Raw genomic sequence first — 14,021 nt, 5'->3', positions numbered from 1 at the left:
TCACTCCAAAGTATTTTCCTCATCTAAACTTCCAATTGTTTAAAAGACATCTCTGCAAAGACATAGTTAAAAATTTAGAGAAATACAGTCTAAAATATGCCTTGGATAATTTACCCAGATGAAATCCCAATAGTGAAGATGGACTGTCCCCAGCATTTGGGGAAAACTTACAAACCCATGATAAATGACGATTAAATGGGTCTGGTAAAATATCATGAGACCATGTTTCAACAGCGTAGCTTGTGGAATATCAGCCATAAGGAGGATTAAACATTTGCTCAAAGCAAAACACTCTTAACTACCATAAATATTTCCACTTCATGGGAATACTTACTTATACTCACAGGAATACTCCCCTACTCACACTTTGAAGGTCTGTATCTTCATCAGATTCTGATTTTTGTAATTCAGTTTTGCATTTAGAATGTTTCTTTCTACAGATGTATGAGGAAAGAAAACAGATTCACACGCAATGTGTCAATGGAATTCAGTATAGATCACAACTGTTAATTGGACTGATTTCCAACATGGGCTTCTAATTAACTATTTACATTAATCATATTCTTTCTGCATTGCATCCAGTGCCTCAGGTACAGTTGCTTCCTAGTATCTGAAATAAGGAGAATGCCTCCTTAATCTCACTTAACATTTGAAGAATTATTTTGACCTTTAACATTTTCTACTGAACAGAGGGACCTCCCTGCATACAGGGGAAGCTGAATATCAAATTGTACCTCATGCTTTGTTGACTTACAGGTGCAGCTTAAAAGACTGTACAAGTGCAACTTTAAGTTTGTCTCTTTGTATTCCGACAGTACAACAGGACAGCATGTTGCTCCTTTCCTAGGCTTTCCTTTGACTAATCTCGTCAGGGATAATGCTTTCCTTCTCTGCTGCACGACTGACTGTGCTGGAGGCTGAATTAGCAAGGATTGACAACCTGTGCAACAGTGAGCTGCAAATGCTTCAACCAGGCTGAAATGCAACACAAGTCAGATGGGGCTGAGTGACCTTGAAGATTGGATGAAGAAAGCAACATCAACACATTTTCTCAAACAAGACACATCGCAACAGTAAATTTTAAGGTAATTTTCCCTATCTGTACAAATTTACAGCACAAAAACAGGTCACTCCACCTACTAGTCACTTCTATATCCAACTTCTCTTAAATGCAGCCATTTCCACGTTTCAATCATTCAATGAATAAAAAGGCTTTTCCTGAATTCCCTTTTGTATTATGTACAGTCTTATTTATGGCTCCGAATTCAGGTTGTGGCTGGAGGCAGAATCATCTGTACATAGAGATATTATACTTTGGTTTGAAAGCCAGATTGACAAGAAATAATTGCTTTTGACTATTTAAGAGAACATTACACAAATAAGGAGCATGTGATTTGTAGTAAGAAAATTGTCTTTAATCTTCCTTCATGAAATTTTAATTTTCTTCATGATACAAAAAACTTTAAATATGATACAAAACTCACAGCTGGCCCCAAGAAAGAAAACAAGTCTCTCTTGCACATACATACACACACACACACACCACACACACAAAATTCTGGTGTACAATGCAATTTCTGACATACAGTGCAGTCCACACCAGTTAACACAAACAAAAGGATCGACATAACACAGTCACCATCCTTAATGCAAGGATGACGACAATATTTTGAGCATCCTTTTTTAAAAAAAAAACAAAAACCCGAATATGGTAGTCAGGCCACATTATTGATAAGTCATTGGATTCACTGACAATACAACTGATGTACACATGTATAAAAAAAAATTACAGCACTGAACAGTGATTACATTGTTTTTGAAACAAACATCCCAAGTGGCTGGCACAAGGCAACTTCCAATGTTGGTTGCTGTTCTAATTTATCAGAAGTACATGACTGGCTTGAAATGCAGGTTAAGCAATGATACTAGTAGAATATTCAAAATGCAATCAAACCCCATCTGTTTCTCAAAAAAAAGCAAACAAAACCTAAAATATTTAATGCAATGTTGGGTCATATTCATACAGTTAAAAATTCTTTTTACATAAAGATTTTTTAAAGTTGTCTTGTACCACATGAAGATTGGAGCTCACGGTTCAATATGGCTTGCAAATCGGATGTCACTGCATTCTTGGAAGATACCACTCTGTAAATCCATGTGCTTCATGTCACCACGTGTCTGGGACTTCAAATAACTCTGTATGGGCATTTATACTGCTGCCTATTTAACAGGGAAAGAAAACAAAGTTTGCATGCAGTCCACAATTTACATTAGGAAATCTTGCCAGTTGCTAAAATGGCATACTAATCATCAGTTGACAGACACTACCACTGTATAACAGAATAAAACTGTACAAGGCCACATCACCTCTACACTGTACTTCAGAGACTTTTTTTTGATTAGTTTTTGAGGAATAAATTTTCCAGATAATAGGAATTTGACTGACTGCAAACAGATTTTTGCTCTGCATTTCAGTCTGTTGCAAGAGCTGCATTACTAGTAAAGGCTCATTTTAACAGTTCACCTTCATGTTAGTCTTGCTAAGTATCAAACTGTTTTCATGCAAGCCAGACGGAAAGAGTTTACTCTTGGTGGGGAATTAGGCATAGGTGAAAATGTAACCGAATCCCTCCTTTAATCTCCAAACCTAATGCACATGATTGATTGTATCCTTCCACAAAACAACATCAGCTCTCTAACCCCTGCCAAAATGGCTATTTTGCAAACATAGGTCTATAGGCAATGTTGGTGTGCTTTAAACCCCTTCCTAGTGAATTGTCAAACTACACAATTACAGCAGGGATCTTTGGATACTAATTAGAAGATTTTCCCTTCTGACTGAACAACAGTCATCAACCCCCTCTGCTTTGCTAGTTGAGATTTGTTGGCAGCAAAGCTACACAACTGAATCAATGCGTGACAGTGTTAGCTGTGGCCCAGGTTGTAGTACTCTCACCTATGGAGAGAGAAATCCCAGGTTCATGCCAGAGACTGGGCTAATCTCCAGGGCAGTATCAAAGGAGTGTCACACCTGGAAACATTCTTTTGGTAGGGGCATCCGTCTTCAAGAGGGTGTATAATAAAAAAAATGGGAGGTATACATCACATGGCATTATTTTGAAGAGCAAGGAAACTCTCCAAGACATCCCGATCAGTGACCATCCTTCAACCAAAACCACAAAAAGTCTGATATTAATTTGCTGCCATTGAGATGTGATAGAACTTGTTGGCACATTTTCTAATTACAACAGTGACTACACATATCAAGAGTACTTCATTACTTAAACTTATGACGGGTGGATAAATGCACATCTTTTCCAGCTAGATGACTCAGCAGCATTAAACAAAATACACTTGGTCACTGAATCATCAGGCAATGTTTTCTGAAAAGTTCTAAACTATTCAATTTGTCAACAACATTAAAAAAAACTAGGGAAAACTGAGTATTTTTAAAAAATAAAACCACAGCAGCACTGCTCATAATAGAAGAAATGTGAAAAGAGCATATTAATTTCACTGATATAATTATGGAAATGTATCCATGAAGAATAAAAAATGGCCACTGTGGAACACTGAATGAGCTATTTAAGATTAATTCAGGACTCATTTAAAAACTTAAAGCAAATGATTTTTATCACAATAGACTGATGCTTTTCTTATTTTTTCCAAAAGCATCAAGCCTATTGACACACCCAATATGAGGTCACTAGACATTCATTTGTGATGACCAACTTTAAAGCTACTACTACAATGGCAAAATAAACAATGTCAACTCAAGTTTCGTCAATTTGATTATTTCATCCCATATAGTAAAATGACATCTTCTATAGATGGATATCTTTTGCACATATCTGAAATACACAGACATGCAAAGGTGGGGCAATGCAGCTATTTAGTTTACAATAAATGTACAATTTACAAATGTGATGATCTGCATGCAGTGCACGTGTAAAGCACAGCACTGATGTGCATGTTTACATGCTGAATTTTAGGTAAGCACCTACAAAGCTTTGCAAAGCATCCAGGATAAGTTGAACCATAGAGAATTTACACCTTTATCCAAAGTACAATCTTTTTGCATTTTTGTAGTATCCCAGGGTGTATAGTGACATTAGTTACTAATGACACAGCAACTCCAATGCTGGGCTATTTAGTTTTGCTCTTTTAACAACAGAATTTGAATATTGCAAAATCAGTTTCATCAGCAAAGCCTAGACTGTTCTTTTTAATGAGATGATTACTATACCACGACTACAAAAGATAGCAGGCAGACCCTTAACAGGAGCAGAGCCCGGAGTTGTAGCCTAGCTTTGGGAAAGGAATCTGCCATGTGGTATATTCCTGCTAAGAAAGAAAATAATTCCATTTGGTCTCATTGAGGCAAACAATTTGGGATTCTGGTGGAAGGGGGGATGGGAACCAGTAATTCTCAACAGCACTGTAGCAATGGATCAGTGGTTAAGTAAACTGTTCAAAGTCTTGTCAAAAGATATTCCCTCTCCAGCAGATTATCTCATCAGCTATAATCCTACCAGGGGCTAAATGGCCTATCCTATATTTATTTATAATAGTCATAACAAAATATCATATTGAACACAATACCGTGAAGGGCCTTTTCAAAGCATATCTTTTTCCAAAATAAAATCAAGATGGACTAGAAACCAAAAATCAATTCCCGAGACAATAGGTTTGTCATATTTTGTGAATACAGGCCCAGTCTGCTTATTCTTCCTTGAGCTTACAGGAATGAGAAGTGACCTCATTGAAACATACTAAATTCTAACAGTACTTAACAGGTAGATTTAAGAATGAAGTTTTCTCTTGGCTATGGCGCCTAGAGCTGGAGTTACTCAAAATAAAGCATCAGCTATTCAGGACAGAGGTACTAAGAAGTTTCTTCACTCTGTGAGTAATTATTCTTTGGAATTTTTAACCCAGGAAGACTGTGGAGACTCATTTGAGTATTTTCACTGAGAGGTGATCTATCGAGTTTTATATAATAGGAAACAAGGTACATGGGGTTAATGAGTAAAAGATCAGTCATAATCTTATTGAATTGAAAAATAGACAAGAGTCCAAATGACCTACTCTGGCTTCTATTTCTTATGGTCTCTCCATCAGATAACCTGGCAACTGATTAACATGCAGCCTGGCATTCACTGCTTCACTAAAAAACAAATCTGTGCAGAGGATTTCTTGTCAACATTTTATTTTGTAGTTTTGCATTTCCAGTGAGTTAGACATCAAAGGCATTTATTAGAAGTGTTAAATAAATTTAATTTCTTTAAAGTGCACTCAAGAAGAACCATAGCAGTTAATTCTCAATTTCTTAGAAGCAGTAAATGCACTGTTATAAACTTAACAGTTGCAGTTACCAAACAATACAGTTTTCAAACTGTATTCTGGTGTTAAGATGGTCTATTGAAATAAAGAGGATCTTCATTTGCAAATTTCAGGCATAAAGAGTCCTTTATAAACTAACATTACACTTAACCTGATAACGAGAGTACACATTAAATAAAGTCATTAGCTCTTTTAAACTGATAACCTATGATCTACGAGTTCAAAGCATTAGACTATACCAAGGTAATTTACGGGTAAGGGTTACGATTGCATTGGCAAGTGATGTAGTTAACTTTCAACAAGTTCCCATTTGGGGGTTGGGAGGGGCGAGTTGGTAGTACATGGATTTACCACCACCTCCACTGGCATATTAGGGTCAGTCAAATAACTAACCTGCTTGAATGGTTAAAAAAATATCAGGGTGCAACAAATGAACTGAGATGTGCTTTTCCCCCCACAGCATTCACTGTAAAAAGCACGCACCAAATCAGTGCCATTAATAAGGACAGGCAGCCACTAATATTTTTAAAATAGGGATCAAAAAATTATTTCAGATCATTCTGAGATGTTGGCATCTTAATGAAACTGGAGCATAGGACTAAAGGGCACTTAGAGAAAAGGTAGAGTGTGAAATCTCAGGAGGATAAGCGAGTGTAGTGGATCCTTGTTAGAATAATCTCAAATACAGCAGAATGTATAATGCAAGTTATTTCATCTTTCCATTACTAACCAAGTCTCTTCTGTTAGTAAAGCCCAAACAAAGCAATGTAAATGGATAGGTAATATAGAAGCACTGAACTAAAAAAAGTTTCTTTCATACATAAAAATGCAAAGTTTATTAAAGAATACCATCCACTGAGAAAAAGATCCTACCAAAGGTAGGCAATATTTCACTGTCAGATTTCTTGACATACAAGTGGGGCTTTTTGATTTGCTCAGAATATCTGCATCTAGGACCAACCTGCCAAAATTCAATACCTTAGCTGAAGTATACGCCAACAGCAACACTTGTCAAAAGGAGGGACACTGCTGCAAGTGACAGTCTTAAAAAGACTGCCATGGCTCTCGTCAAATTGGCAATGTCAGGAGATCCCTTACCTACAAGATAGTAACAGTGCAAGAGAAATTTAAAAGTAGTTCAGTACGGAGTACGCTCCATATCCTGGCATGGTGGTAGTTTTCACTTATCTTGCTGAAACAAAACTACATGTGCAGTTTCCAATGTAGTGAATGCCACTGGATAAACTCAAAAGGTAATACATTCTTGAAAGTCAAACCAAGAAAGAACCTCTGGTGGTGGTGGTGGTTGGTGGGTGGGGATGGAAAGAGGAGGAAGAGGCCATGTGGGATAGGGAAGACTACTTCCTGAATGTGGGATGCCTTGCATTTCATCAGTGCAAACATAATGAGGGTGGACATGGAATCTCTCTCTTTGGAATCTCAATGCATCAGACAACAGTGGGCAATTTGGACATCCAACATCATTTCAGGCCACTTTCAGACTTTCCAGCAGCCCCCTAAAACAGGGATTTGGATCCTTAAGCGAGAGTGGTGTCTGTCACCTAGTTTAAGCCTTCCTTGGAAAACTAGGTATCATTGGCAGTCACAGGACAAGGTCAGAACTTTACTAAAATTAGGAAAAAAGTGCTCTTGTGCAGCCCAGATGCAGAACACCACCTACCCTAACTTACCCCCACCCTCACCAAAAACCCATACCCTCACCCCACAGTATGCCCACTGGGACAGTTTGATTTATATTTGCAGTCCAGAGTTCAGGGTAATCCAAAATAAGGAATTGCTATGGTCATTGACCTATTGCAGCAATTCAATGCATCCCTCAATCCTTTCTGGGGAATCATGGTCCTATCGAGTCACTAAATTAATAAAAGTAATATTTCAAAGTATTTTCAGAGTTCAATTTAGACTCGCTTGGTGAATCCCCTACGATTCCAAAGTTATTACAAGTTATGCCAAGACACCAGCAATTGAGGACATGGCTGTCCAATTATTCACACACCCACTCACATACTCCAATTATGCTCTCCCTAGCAGCTACAAAGACATGCAAGCCTGACAGAAGACTTCTCACAACTTAAAAACAAGAAAATTAAACACAATTATCACAAATAAAATTGTTACAATGGTTACATTACTGGACTCCATTTATTCTTCCCATAGTCATATCAACTTCTCTGGATTCTATCACTCAGCCACACACTGGGGGCCATTTACAGAAGCCAATTTAACAACCTGCACGTCTTTGGGATGTGGGAAGCAACTGGAACACCTGGAGGAAACACACGAGGTAACAAGGAGGAAGTGCACACTCCATGTAAACAGCACCGGAGGTCAGGATTGAACCCAGGCTGCTGGAGCTGCGAAGCAGGTCTGTCTCCTGTATGATTGGAAACAGACCTCATTTGCTTTTTTTTAAAAAAAAATGAAAAATCATCCTCCACTGTCACAATGTATAATATGTCATTATTCTTTGAATTTAAACTAGTCATGAGAGACTATTCTCACTACAAAAGTTCATTTTCAGATGGTCACTTTTACCATCAAGACAAGAGACTTCTCTTCACTAGCCCCTTATATGATTCTCAAATTTAGCAGCCCACCCAAGTTCTGGAGATGGACGGGTCCTGTAATTCAAGTCCCAAAAGGTGGCAACTATTTCCCAGTGGGAGGTCCCCCATTGTTTGAGTGCACGCAATCTGTCCATTCCTCCTTAAGCCTTTATAATACTCAAAATAAGCTGCCCCTACTCAGCAAGGTTCACTTCCGTGACAAATGGTGTGGTTTGCAGTAAAATTTTGCTCTTTGAGTTGCTGCCATCAATGATACCGGACTTAATAACAACTTTTCTAAAAATCAGACCATTAACCCTCGGAGTCACATTCAGCACAACTTGTCAGAGCCTAAGTAAAGTCTGGCGAAGGGTCTTCAGTCAGAAACATTAACTGTTTCTCTTTTCACAGGTATTACCTGACCTGCCAAACATTTCCATCACTTTCTGATTTTATTTCAGTTTGTAGCATCCGCAAGTTTTATTTTTGATAGCCATAATGTTTTTTCTGCTTTTCCAGCCAATCTCACAAGATCATATATTTATACAGTCTTCAGTATTTCTAGGGTCCTCAGCAGCACCCATCACATCCACTGTAAAAGAACTCAAATACCTAGACCAATGATTTGGAGATGGGAATTTGGATCTTACCAGAGAATTAGGGGAAAAATAAATTCAATTAATTAATTTCATATTATTTAATTAAGATTAACCTCAGCAACAATGACCAACAAGGACCACCAGATTGTCCTAAAAACCATTCAAGTTCCTTAATGTTCTACAAGAAACAAAATCTGCCATCTTACATGCAACTCCAGACTCAGAAAGCAATGTAGTCAACTCTGAAGTGTCCTCTGAAATTGCCCATTGTGCCACTCAGTGTATCAAAACTGCCACATTAAAACATAATATTGAATATCATTGCTCCTCTTCCAGTGGCAATGATATTCATGGCAATTTTGCTATATCCAAATTAACGGCCACAGGATCCGGAGACTAGTGTTTAAATTGTGAGGGCTGTGCCACTGATTAGCTGGATAGGGATATGGTCACAGAATAATACCTTGCCAACACCTGACTTCCCCATTACGTTGGGTACATTCTGACCAGCAAAGGGGGCTGGGGGGAACAATCAGAAATTAAGTGTTGAACAGTGCCTAGAGGAAGCACAGAGTCGTCAAGTGCCAACCTGTCAAAAACTGCAACACAAGACTACATGCTTGCTAAACAGTAAAAGCAGCTTGCAATAGACAGAGCTAAGGAATCCTACAAACAACAGATCAAATCAAAGCTCAGTTATCTTATCACATTCAGTTGTGAACGATGATCGAAAATTAAACTAAATGGGAGAAGGCTCCAAGGAAATTCTCATCTTCAGAGTGGTGAAACAGTACACAAGTGCTAAAGCCTGAAGTATTTGCAACCACATCCAGCCGGATGCACCAGTTGTATGGGCCATATTGGCTGGCTCAAGATCTCTGCCAATAGGGTTGTACTAAAGATGCACTCCAGAACCACAGCTGCCTCAAGCCATGCTCTTCCAGTACACTTATAACAATGGCATCTACCTGACAATGTGAAAAATTGTCCAGGTTACGTCTGTCCACAAATTGTAAGACAAATCCAGAGAAAGGACTGCAAATGCTGGAATCCAGATGAAAAACACAATGATGCTGGAGGAACTCAGCAGGTCAGGCAGCATCCGTGGAGAAAAGCAGGTGGTCAACGTTTCGGGTCAGGACCCTTCTTCAGGACTGAAGATAGGAAAAGGGGAAGCCCAATATATTAAGAGGTAAAAGCAGAACAATGATAGGTGGACAAAAGAGGGGAGGCAGGGTGGGCACAAGGTGGTGACTTGTGGAGGGAATGGAGAGCAGAGTGTTCAGAAGGGGCAAGGATGGAGTAGGTGGGGGGGGGCAGAAAAGCCAAGGTGGCTGCTGTCACACCGACAGTTGGCTATGAATGGGTCCAGGGAAGGTGACAGGCCCAATGGGAGAGTCCAGGTGGAAGGTTAACCTATCACCACCTTGTGCCCACCCTGCCTCCCCTCTTTTGTCCACCTGTCACTGCTCTGCTTTTCCCTCCTACATACTGGGCTTCCCCTTTTCCTATCTTCAGTCCTGAAGAAGGGTCCTGACACAAAACATTGACTGTTTTTCTCCAAGGATGCCGCCTGGCCTGTTCTGTAAGACAAATCTATCTGGCTAATCACCACCCCAATTTATTCTCTATCAAAGTGATGGAGTATGCTGTTAACAGTGTTATCATGCAGTACTTATCAAAACCTGCTCTCCAATGTTCAGTTTGGGTTTTGGATGACCATTCTGCGCCAAATGACATTGTAGCCCTTGGTCTAAACGTAGAGAAAACATTTCAAAGTTGAGAGTGCCTAAGATTGATGTCAAGGCAACATTAGATAGAGAGAGTGTGGCATCCAGGAGGCCTAGTAAAACCATGGTTACAAAGGGGAAAACCAACCAATGGGTGGAGTAATACCTCCCATAAAAGAGGAAGATGGTGTGATTGTTGGAGGTCAAACATTACAGCCCCAGGACATCACTGCAGGAGCTCGAGGGCAGTGTTCTAGGCCTAACCATTTTCAACGACTTCATCAATGATCTTTCTTTCATCAATTGGACAGAAAAGGGATGTTCATTTACAACTGCACAGTATTCAATATGATTCAACAGAAAATAAAGCAGCCCAACCTGATTATACAAGTCCTAGACAACACTCAGGCACGGACAGATAAATGGCAAGTAACATTTTTCCACACAAGTATCAAGGAATGACATCTCCATAGATTAGAATTCATCCAAATATCAAGAACCTGTAAACCACTGATCTTTTCATTAACATGCTAATCCTGGGAGTAGCATGTCTATAAGCCAAGTTACTGTCTTAATTAGAATGGCTTCATAATTTCTACACCCTACGTAACAATTAATTTAGTAATCCATTCAGCGGACAGCTTTTTTTCTTAAGAAAAGTGACAGGCTAAGGATGATGTCAACCTGCCCATTTATTTAAAATTTCCAGCAGAATATTTTTTTAAGTTCGTGCGAGGATTAACAGTGTGAATGTGCCATGCTACATTTCACCATTCTTTTATGATTAACAGATAATAAACCCATGAGTAGAACTTACCTTACTTTCATAACAGTAACTTGAAAACCACAAAATCTTAAATACAATAGCCAAATTAACACTTCCACTGATATATTTGCCTACAGACACTATTACTGAGAGTTTCCCCCCACCCCCCTACTATTTTTCCACACTTCCAGGATGCAAATCAATTTACCAGTCTCTCCTTGCTGCTGCTCCTTTCTCTGCCGTTGTTTCTTGATGTTTCTGGTTTCTGTTATTGAAGAATCTATCCAGGCACTACCTGAATTATCACTCTCATCATCTTTGTTTGTGATTGCATTCTCCTCTATCTCTTCGGATACCGTCTCTTCCTCAATAGGACTCATACTTCGTTTGCTCACCACAGGATTTGCTCTGAAATGGAAAGGGGGGCAAGAAAGGTTATATACAAAATAACAAGAGATCAACCATGCAAAACAACGCAATTCAGCACATCACAGAAACCAGCTTCCCCTCCATGGACTGTCTACATTTCACTGCCTCGGTAAAGCAGCCAGCATAATCAAAGATCCCACGCACTTCTCTGGACATTTCCTGGACATTCTCTCTTCCCCTCTCCCATCGGACAGAGGATACAAAAGCCTGAAAGTACGTACCACCGGGCTCAAGGACAACTTTTATCCCGTTGTTATAAGACTGTTGAACGGTTCCCTAGTACAAGATGGACCCCTGACCTCACAATCTACCTTGCTATAAACTTGAACCTTATTGTCTACCTGCACTGCACTTTCTCTGTAGCTGTAAAACTTTATTCTGCATTCTGTTATTGTTTTACCTTGTACTACCCTCAATGCACTATGCAATGAATTGATCTGTATAAACAGTACCCAAGACAAGTCTTTCACTGTACCTTGGTACATGTAACAACAATAAACCAATTTACCAATTTACCAAGTGTGTTGGTAAAAGCTAGCCCCATGTGCCTTTGTTTGATCTATATCCCTCTAAACCTTTCCTCTCCACATACTTGTCCAAATGTCTTTTACATGTTGTTATTGTACCTGCCTCAACTACCTCCTCTGGCAACCCAGTCCATATAATGTACCACCGTGTCAAAACGTTGCTCCTGAAGTTCCTATTGAATCTTTCCCCTCTCACTTTAAACCCATGCTCTCCAGTTCTGGATACCCCAACCCTGGGAAAAAGGCTGAGAGCATTCACCCCATCTATGCCCCTCATGATTTCATACACCTCCATAAGATCACCTTTCAGTTTTCTACACTGGAAGGAATATAGTTCTGGGAATATAGTTCTGGCCTGCCTACCCTCTCCCTATAACCCAGTCACTGAAATCCTGGCAACATCCTCGTAACTCTTTTCTGCACTCTTTCCAGTTCAAGTAATGGTTTCCAGCCAGTTCTTGCAAGAACAATATCTGCAATGTGATTTTCTCTGAAATCAAGTGTGGTTTATTGGAGAAAGTGTACATAACTACAGTGATCCAACAAGGCAGCCCACCTCCACCTTTTGAAGGGCAACTGAGGATGGGCAATAAACACTAAACTTGCCAGCGATGCTATCATCTCAAAGAACAATGTGGATTAATCTATCTAGCTATTAACTTTTTTTTAAATTTAAATTTTTAAAAAAATTTTAAATGTTTGCTTACAGCGTGGTGACAGGCCATTTTGGCCCAACGAGTCCATTTTAAACCCACATTAACCTACCCGTACGTTTTTGCAATGTGGGAGGAAACCAGAGCACCCGGAGGAAACCCACACAGACACCAATTCACAAGAAACACCAACTCCCCACAGGCTTAAGCAGAAACAAGGGTAACAGTGAAGGTCATCACAAATCAGACTCAAAATGGACAACTGATAAGATTTTTTTTGGCACAATATTCAAATCTTGGGTCAATGTTCTGTGCTAAATAAAGATTTGACTTTGCAAGTACCTTTCGTCCAATTAAATTTTAGACTGCTGCCACGTGAGATCTGAATGAGCTGTGCAAGTGATTGGTTCCAAGAGGAATGCAGTGGTTAAGTTAGCTAGAAAGTTACACCTGAAGAAGCTGTCATGGCTTTGCAACAAAATACAAATCTCTGTTTTACTTTATTTGGAAAAGGTAGGTGCACATCTCGGGATGATAGGGCATTGAAAGGTTTAAATCTTGTACAATTAAATAGTATTCTCATTAACCAGTTAGATGCAGATTCCACACAAAATCATAGACATAAATTGGCCTTCATCTGGAACAAACCGTTAACTCGTGATCTGAAAAAGCTGTCTAACACTCAACGATACAAAAACCAAGAATCAAGCCTTCTGTGACCAGAAAAAATGCATCAACATGGTCACTTTCTCTCCAACAATTCTTGATGGCAGAATTAAAAGGGAACATGTGCACAACTTCTTGATCTAAATATCTTAGGGAAAGTTTAAAGGCTTCTCTCAATTACCTTGCACAGCACAATTTTCCTGACATAGGGAATCTTAATTATATTCTCCAATCCTGTGAAACATGTGCTAACACTTGAAGGCAGGGAAATCAGTTTCCTGAACAGTTTGGCAGTACGCTTCGTTTCCAAACAGCTTGAAAACTGTATGCCTTTAAAATGGACAAGTGAAGTAATCTTGTGAGTATGGCATGTAGATCAGGGAATGTCTCAGGCAATGGAAAAGCATGACGAATGTGTTTCAGCACTCAATACGTTTGTCTAGGAGCTGCCATTTTAAGTTCTGTTCACCTCCTGGCTGCTCTGGATATCCTAAAATGATGATTGCTTATTGTGTAATGGTGCTGGAATGGTCTCACCAACATTCTTGTATCTGATGCCACAAAAACATGTTCTAAGATCAATCACACGATTCACAAGCTGCACCAGTTGGCAGGCAAAGCTTCTGGCTCCAGATCAGCAGAGTCAGTACAAAGCACCATATCCTGCATTATTCCTTAGCACTGCTGGACTCGCACTTAAACTGGATGGAGAATTGACATCATTACATCGGTGTTTGATTT

At 39.4% G+C, this 14,021-nt stretch overlaps 1 protein-coding gene and 1 long non-coding RNA gene across 9 annotated transcripts in view; one reads left to right on the top strand and one right to left on the bottom strand.

The window, feature by feature from the left end:
- Positions 1-14,021, top strand: part of LOC127573869 (uncharacterized) — a 56,073-nt gene that overhangs the window by 39,269 nt on the left and 2,783 nt on the right. The window contains exons 2-4 of one of the 7 annotated variants that reach the window (XR_007956825.1): positions 816-1,085; positions 7,554-7,648; positions 11,406-11,949. This is a non-coding gene — a long non-coding RNA (uncharacterized LOC127573869). Of the gene's footprint in view, positions 1-815; positions 1,086-7,521; positions 7,649-11,405; positions 11,950-14,021 lie in introns of those variants that run through there. The other 6 variants (XR_007956823.1, XR_007956826.1, XR_007956828.1 and 3 more) reach the window with 6 other exon arrangements.
- The window catches only part of parn (poly(A)-specific ribonuclease (deadenylation nuclease)), a 117,733-nt gene continuing 105,108 nt past the window's right edge, over positions 1,397-14,021 (bottom strand). Inside the window, exons 23-25 of one of the 2 annotated variants that reach the window (XM_052022417.1) lie at positions 11,214-11,413; positions 6,322-6,441; positions 1,408-2,220 (exon numbers count right to left, since the gene is read on the bottom strand). In XM_052022417.1, coding sequence (XP_051878377.1) covers positions 6,323-6,441; positions 11,214-11,413 — 319 coding nt within the window. In that variant the 3' untranslated portion in view covers positions 1,408-2,220; position 6,322. Of the gene's footprint in view, positions 2,221-6,321; positions 6,442-11,213; positions 11,414-14,021 lie in introns of both variants that reach the window. The other variant, XM_052022418.1, reaches the window with a different exon arrangement.

The sequence above is a fragment of the Pristis pectinata genome, chromosome 8 (genome assembly GCF_009764475.1).
Source record: "Pristis pectinata isolate sPriPec2 chromosome 8, sPriPec2.1.pri, whole genome shotgun sequence".
In the NCBI taxonomy this organism is placed as follows: Eukaryota; Metazoa; Chordata; class Chondrichthyes; order Rhinopristiformes; family Pristidae; genus Pristis; species Pristis pectinata.
The sequence above is the reverse complement of the archived record's forward strand: the minus strand, read 5'-3'. Positions and strand labels throughout refer to the sequence as shown.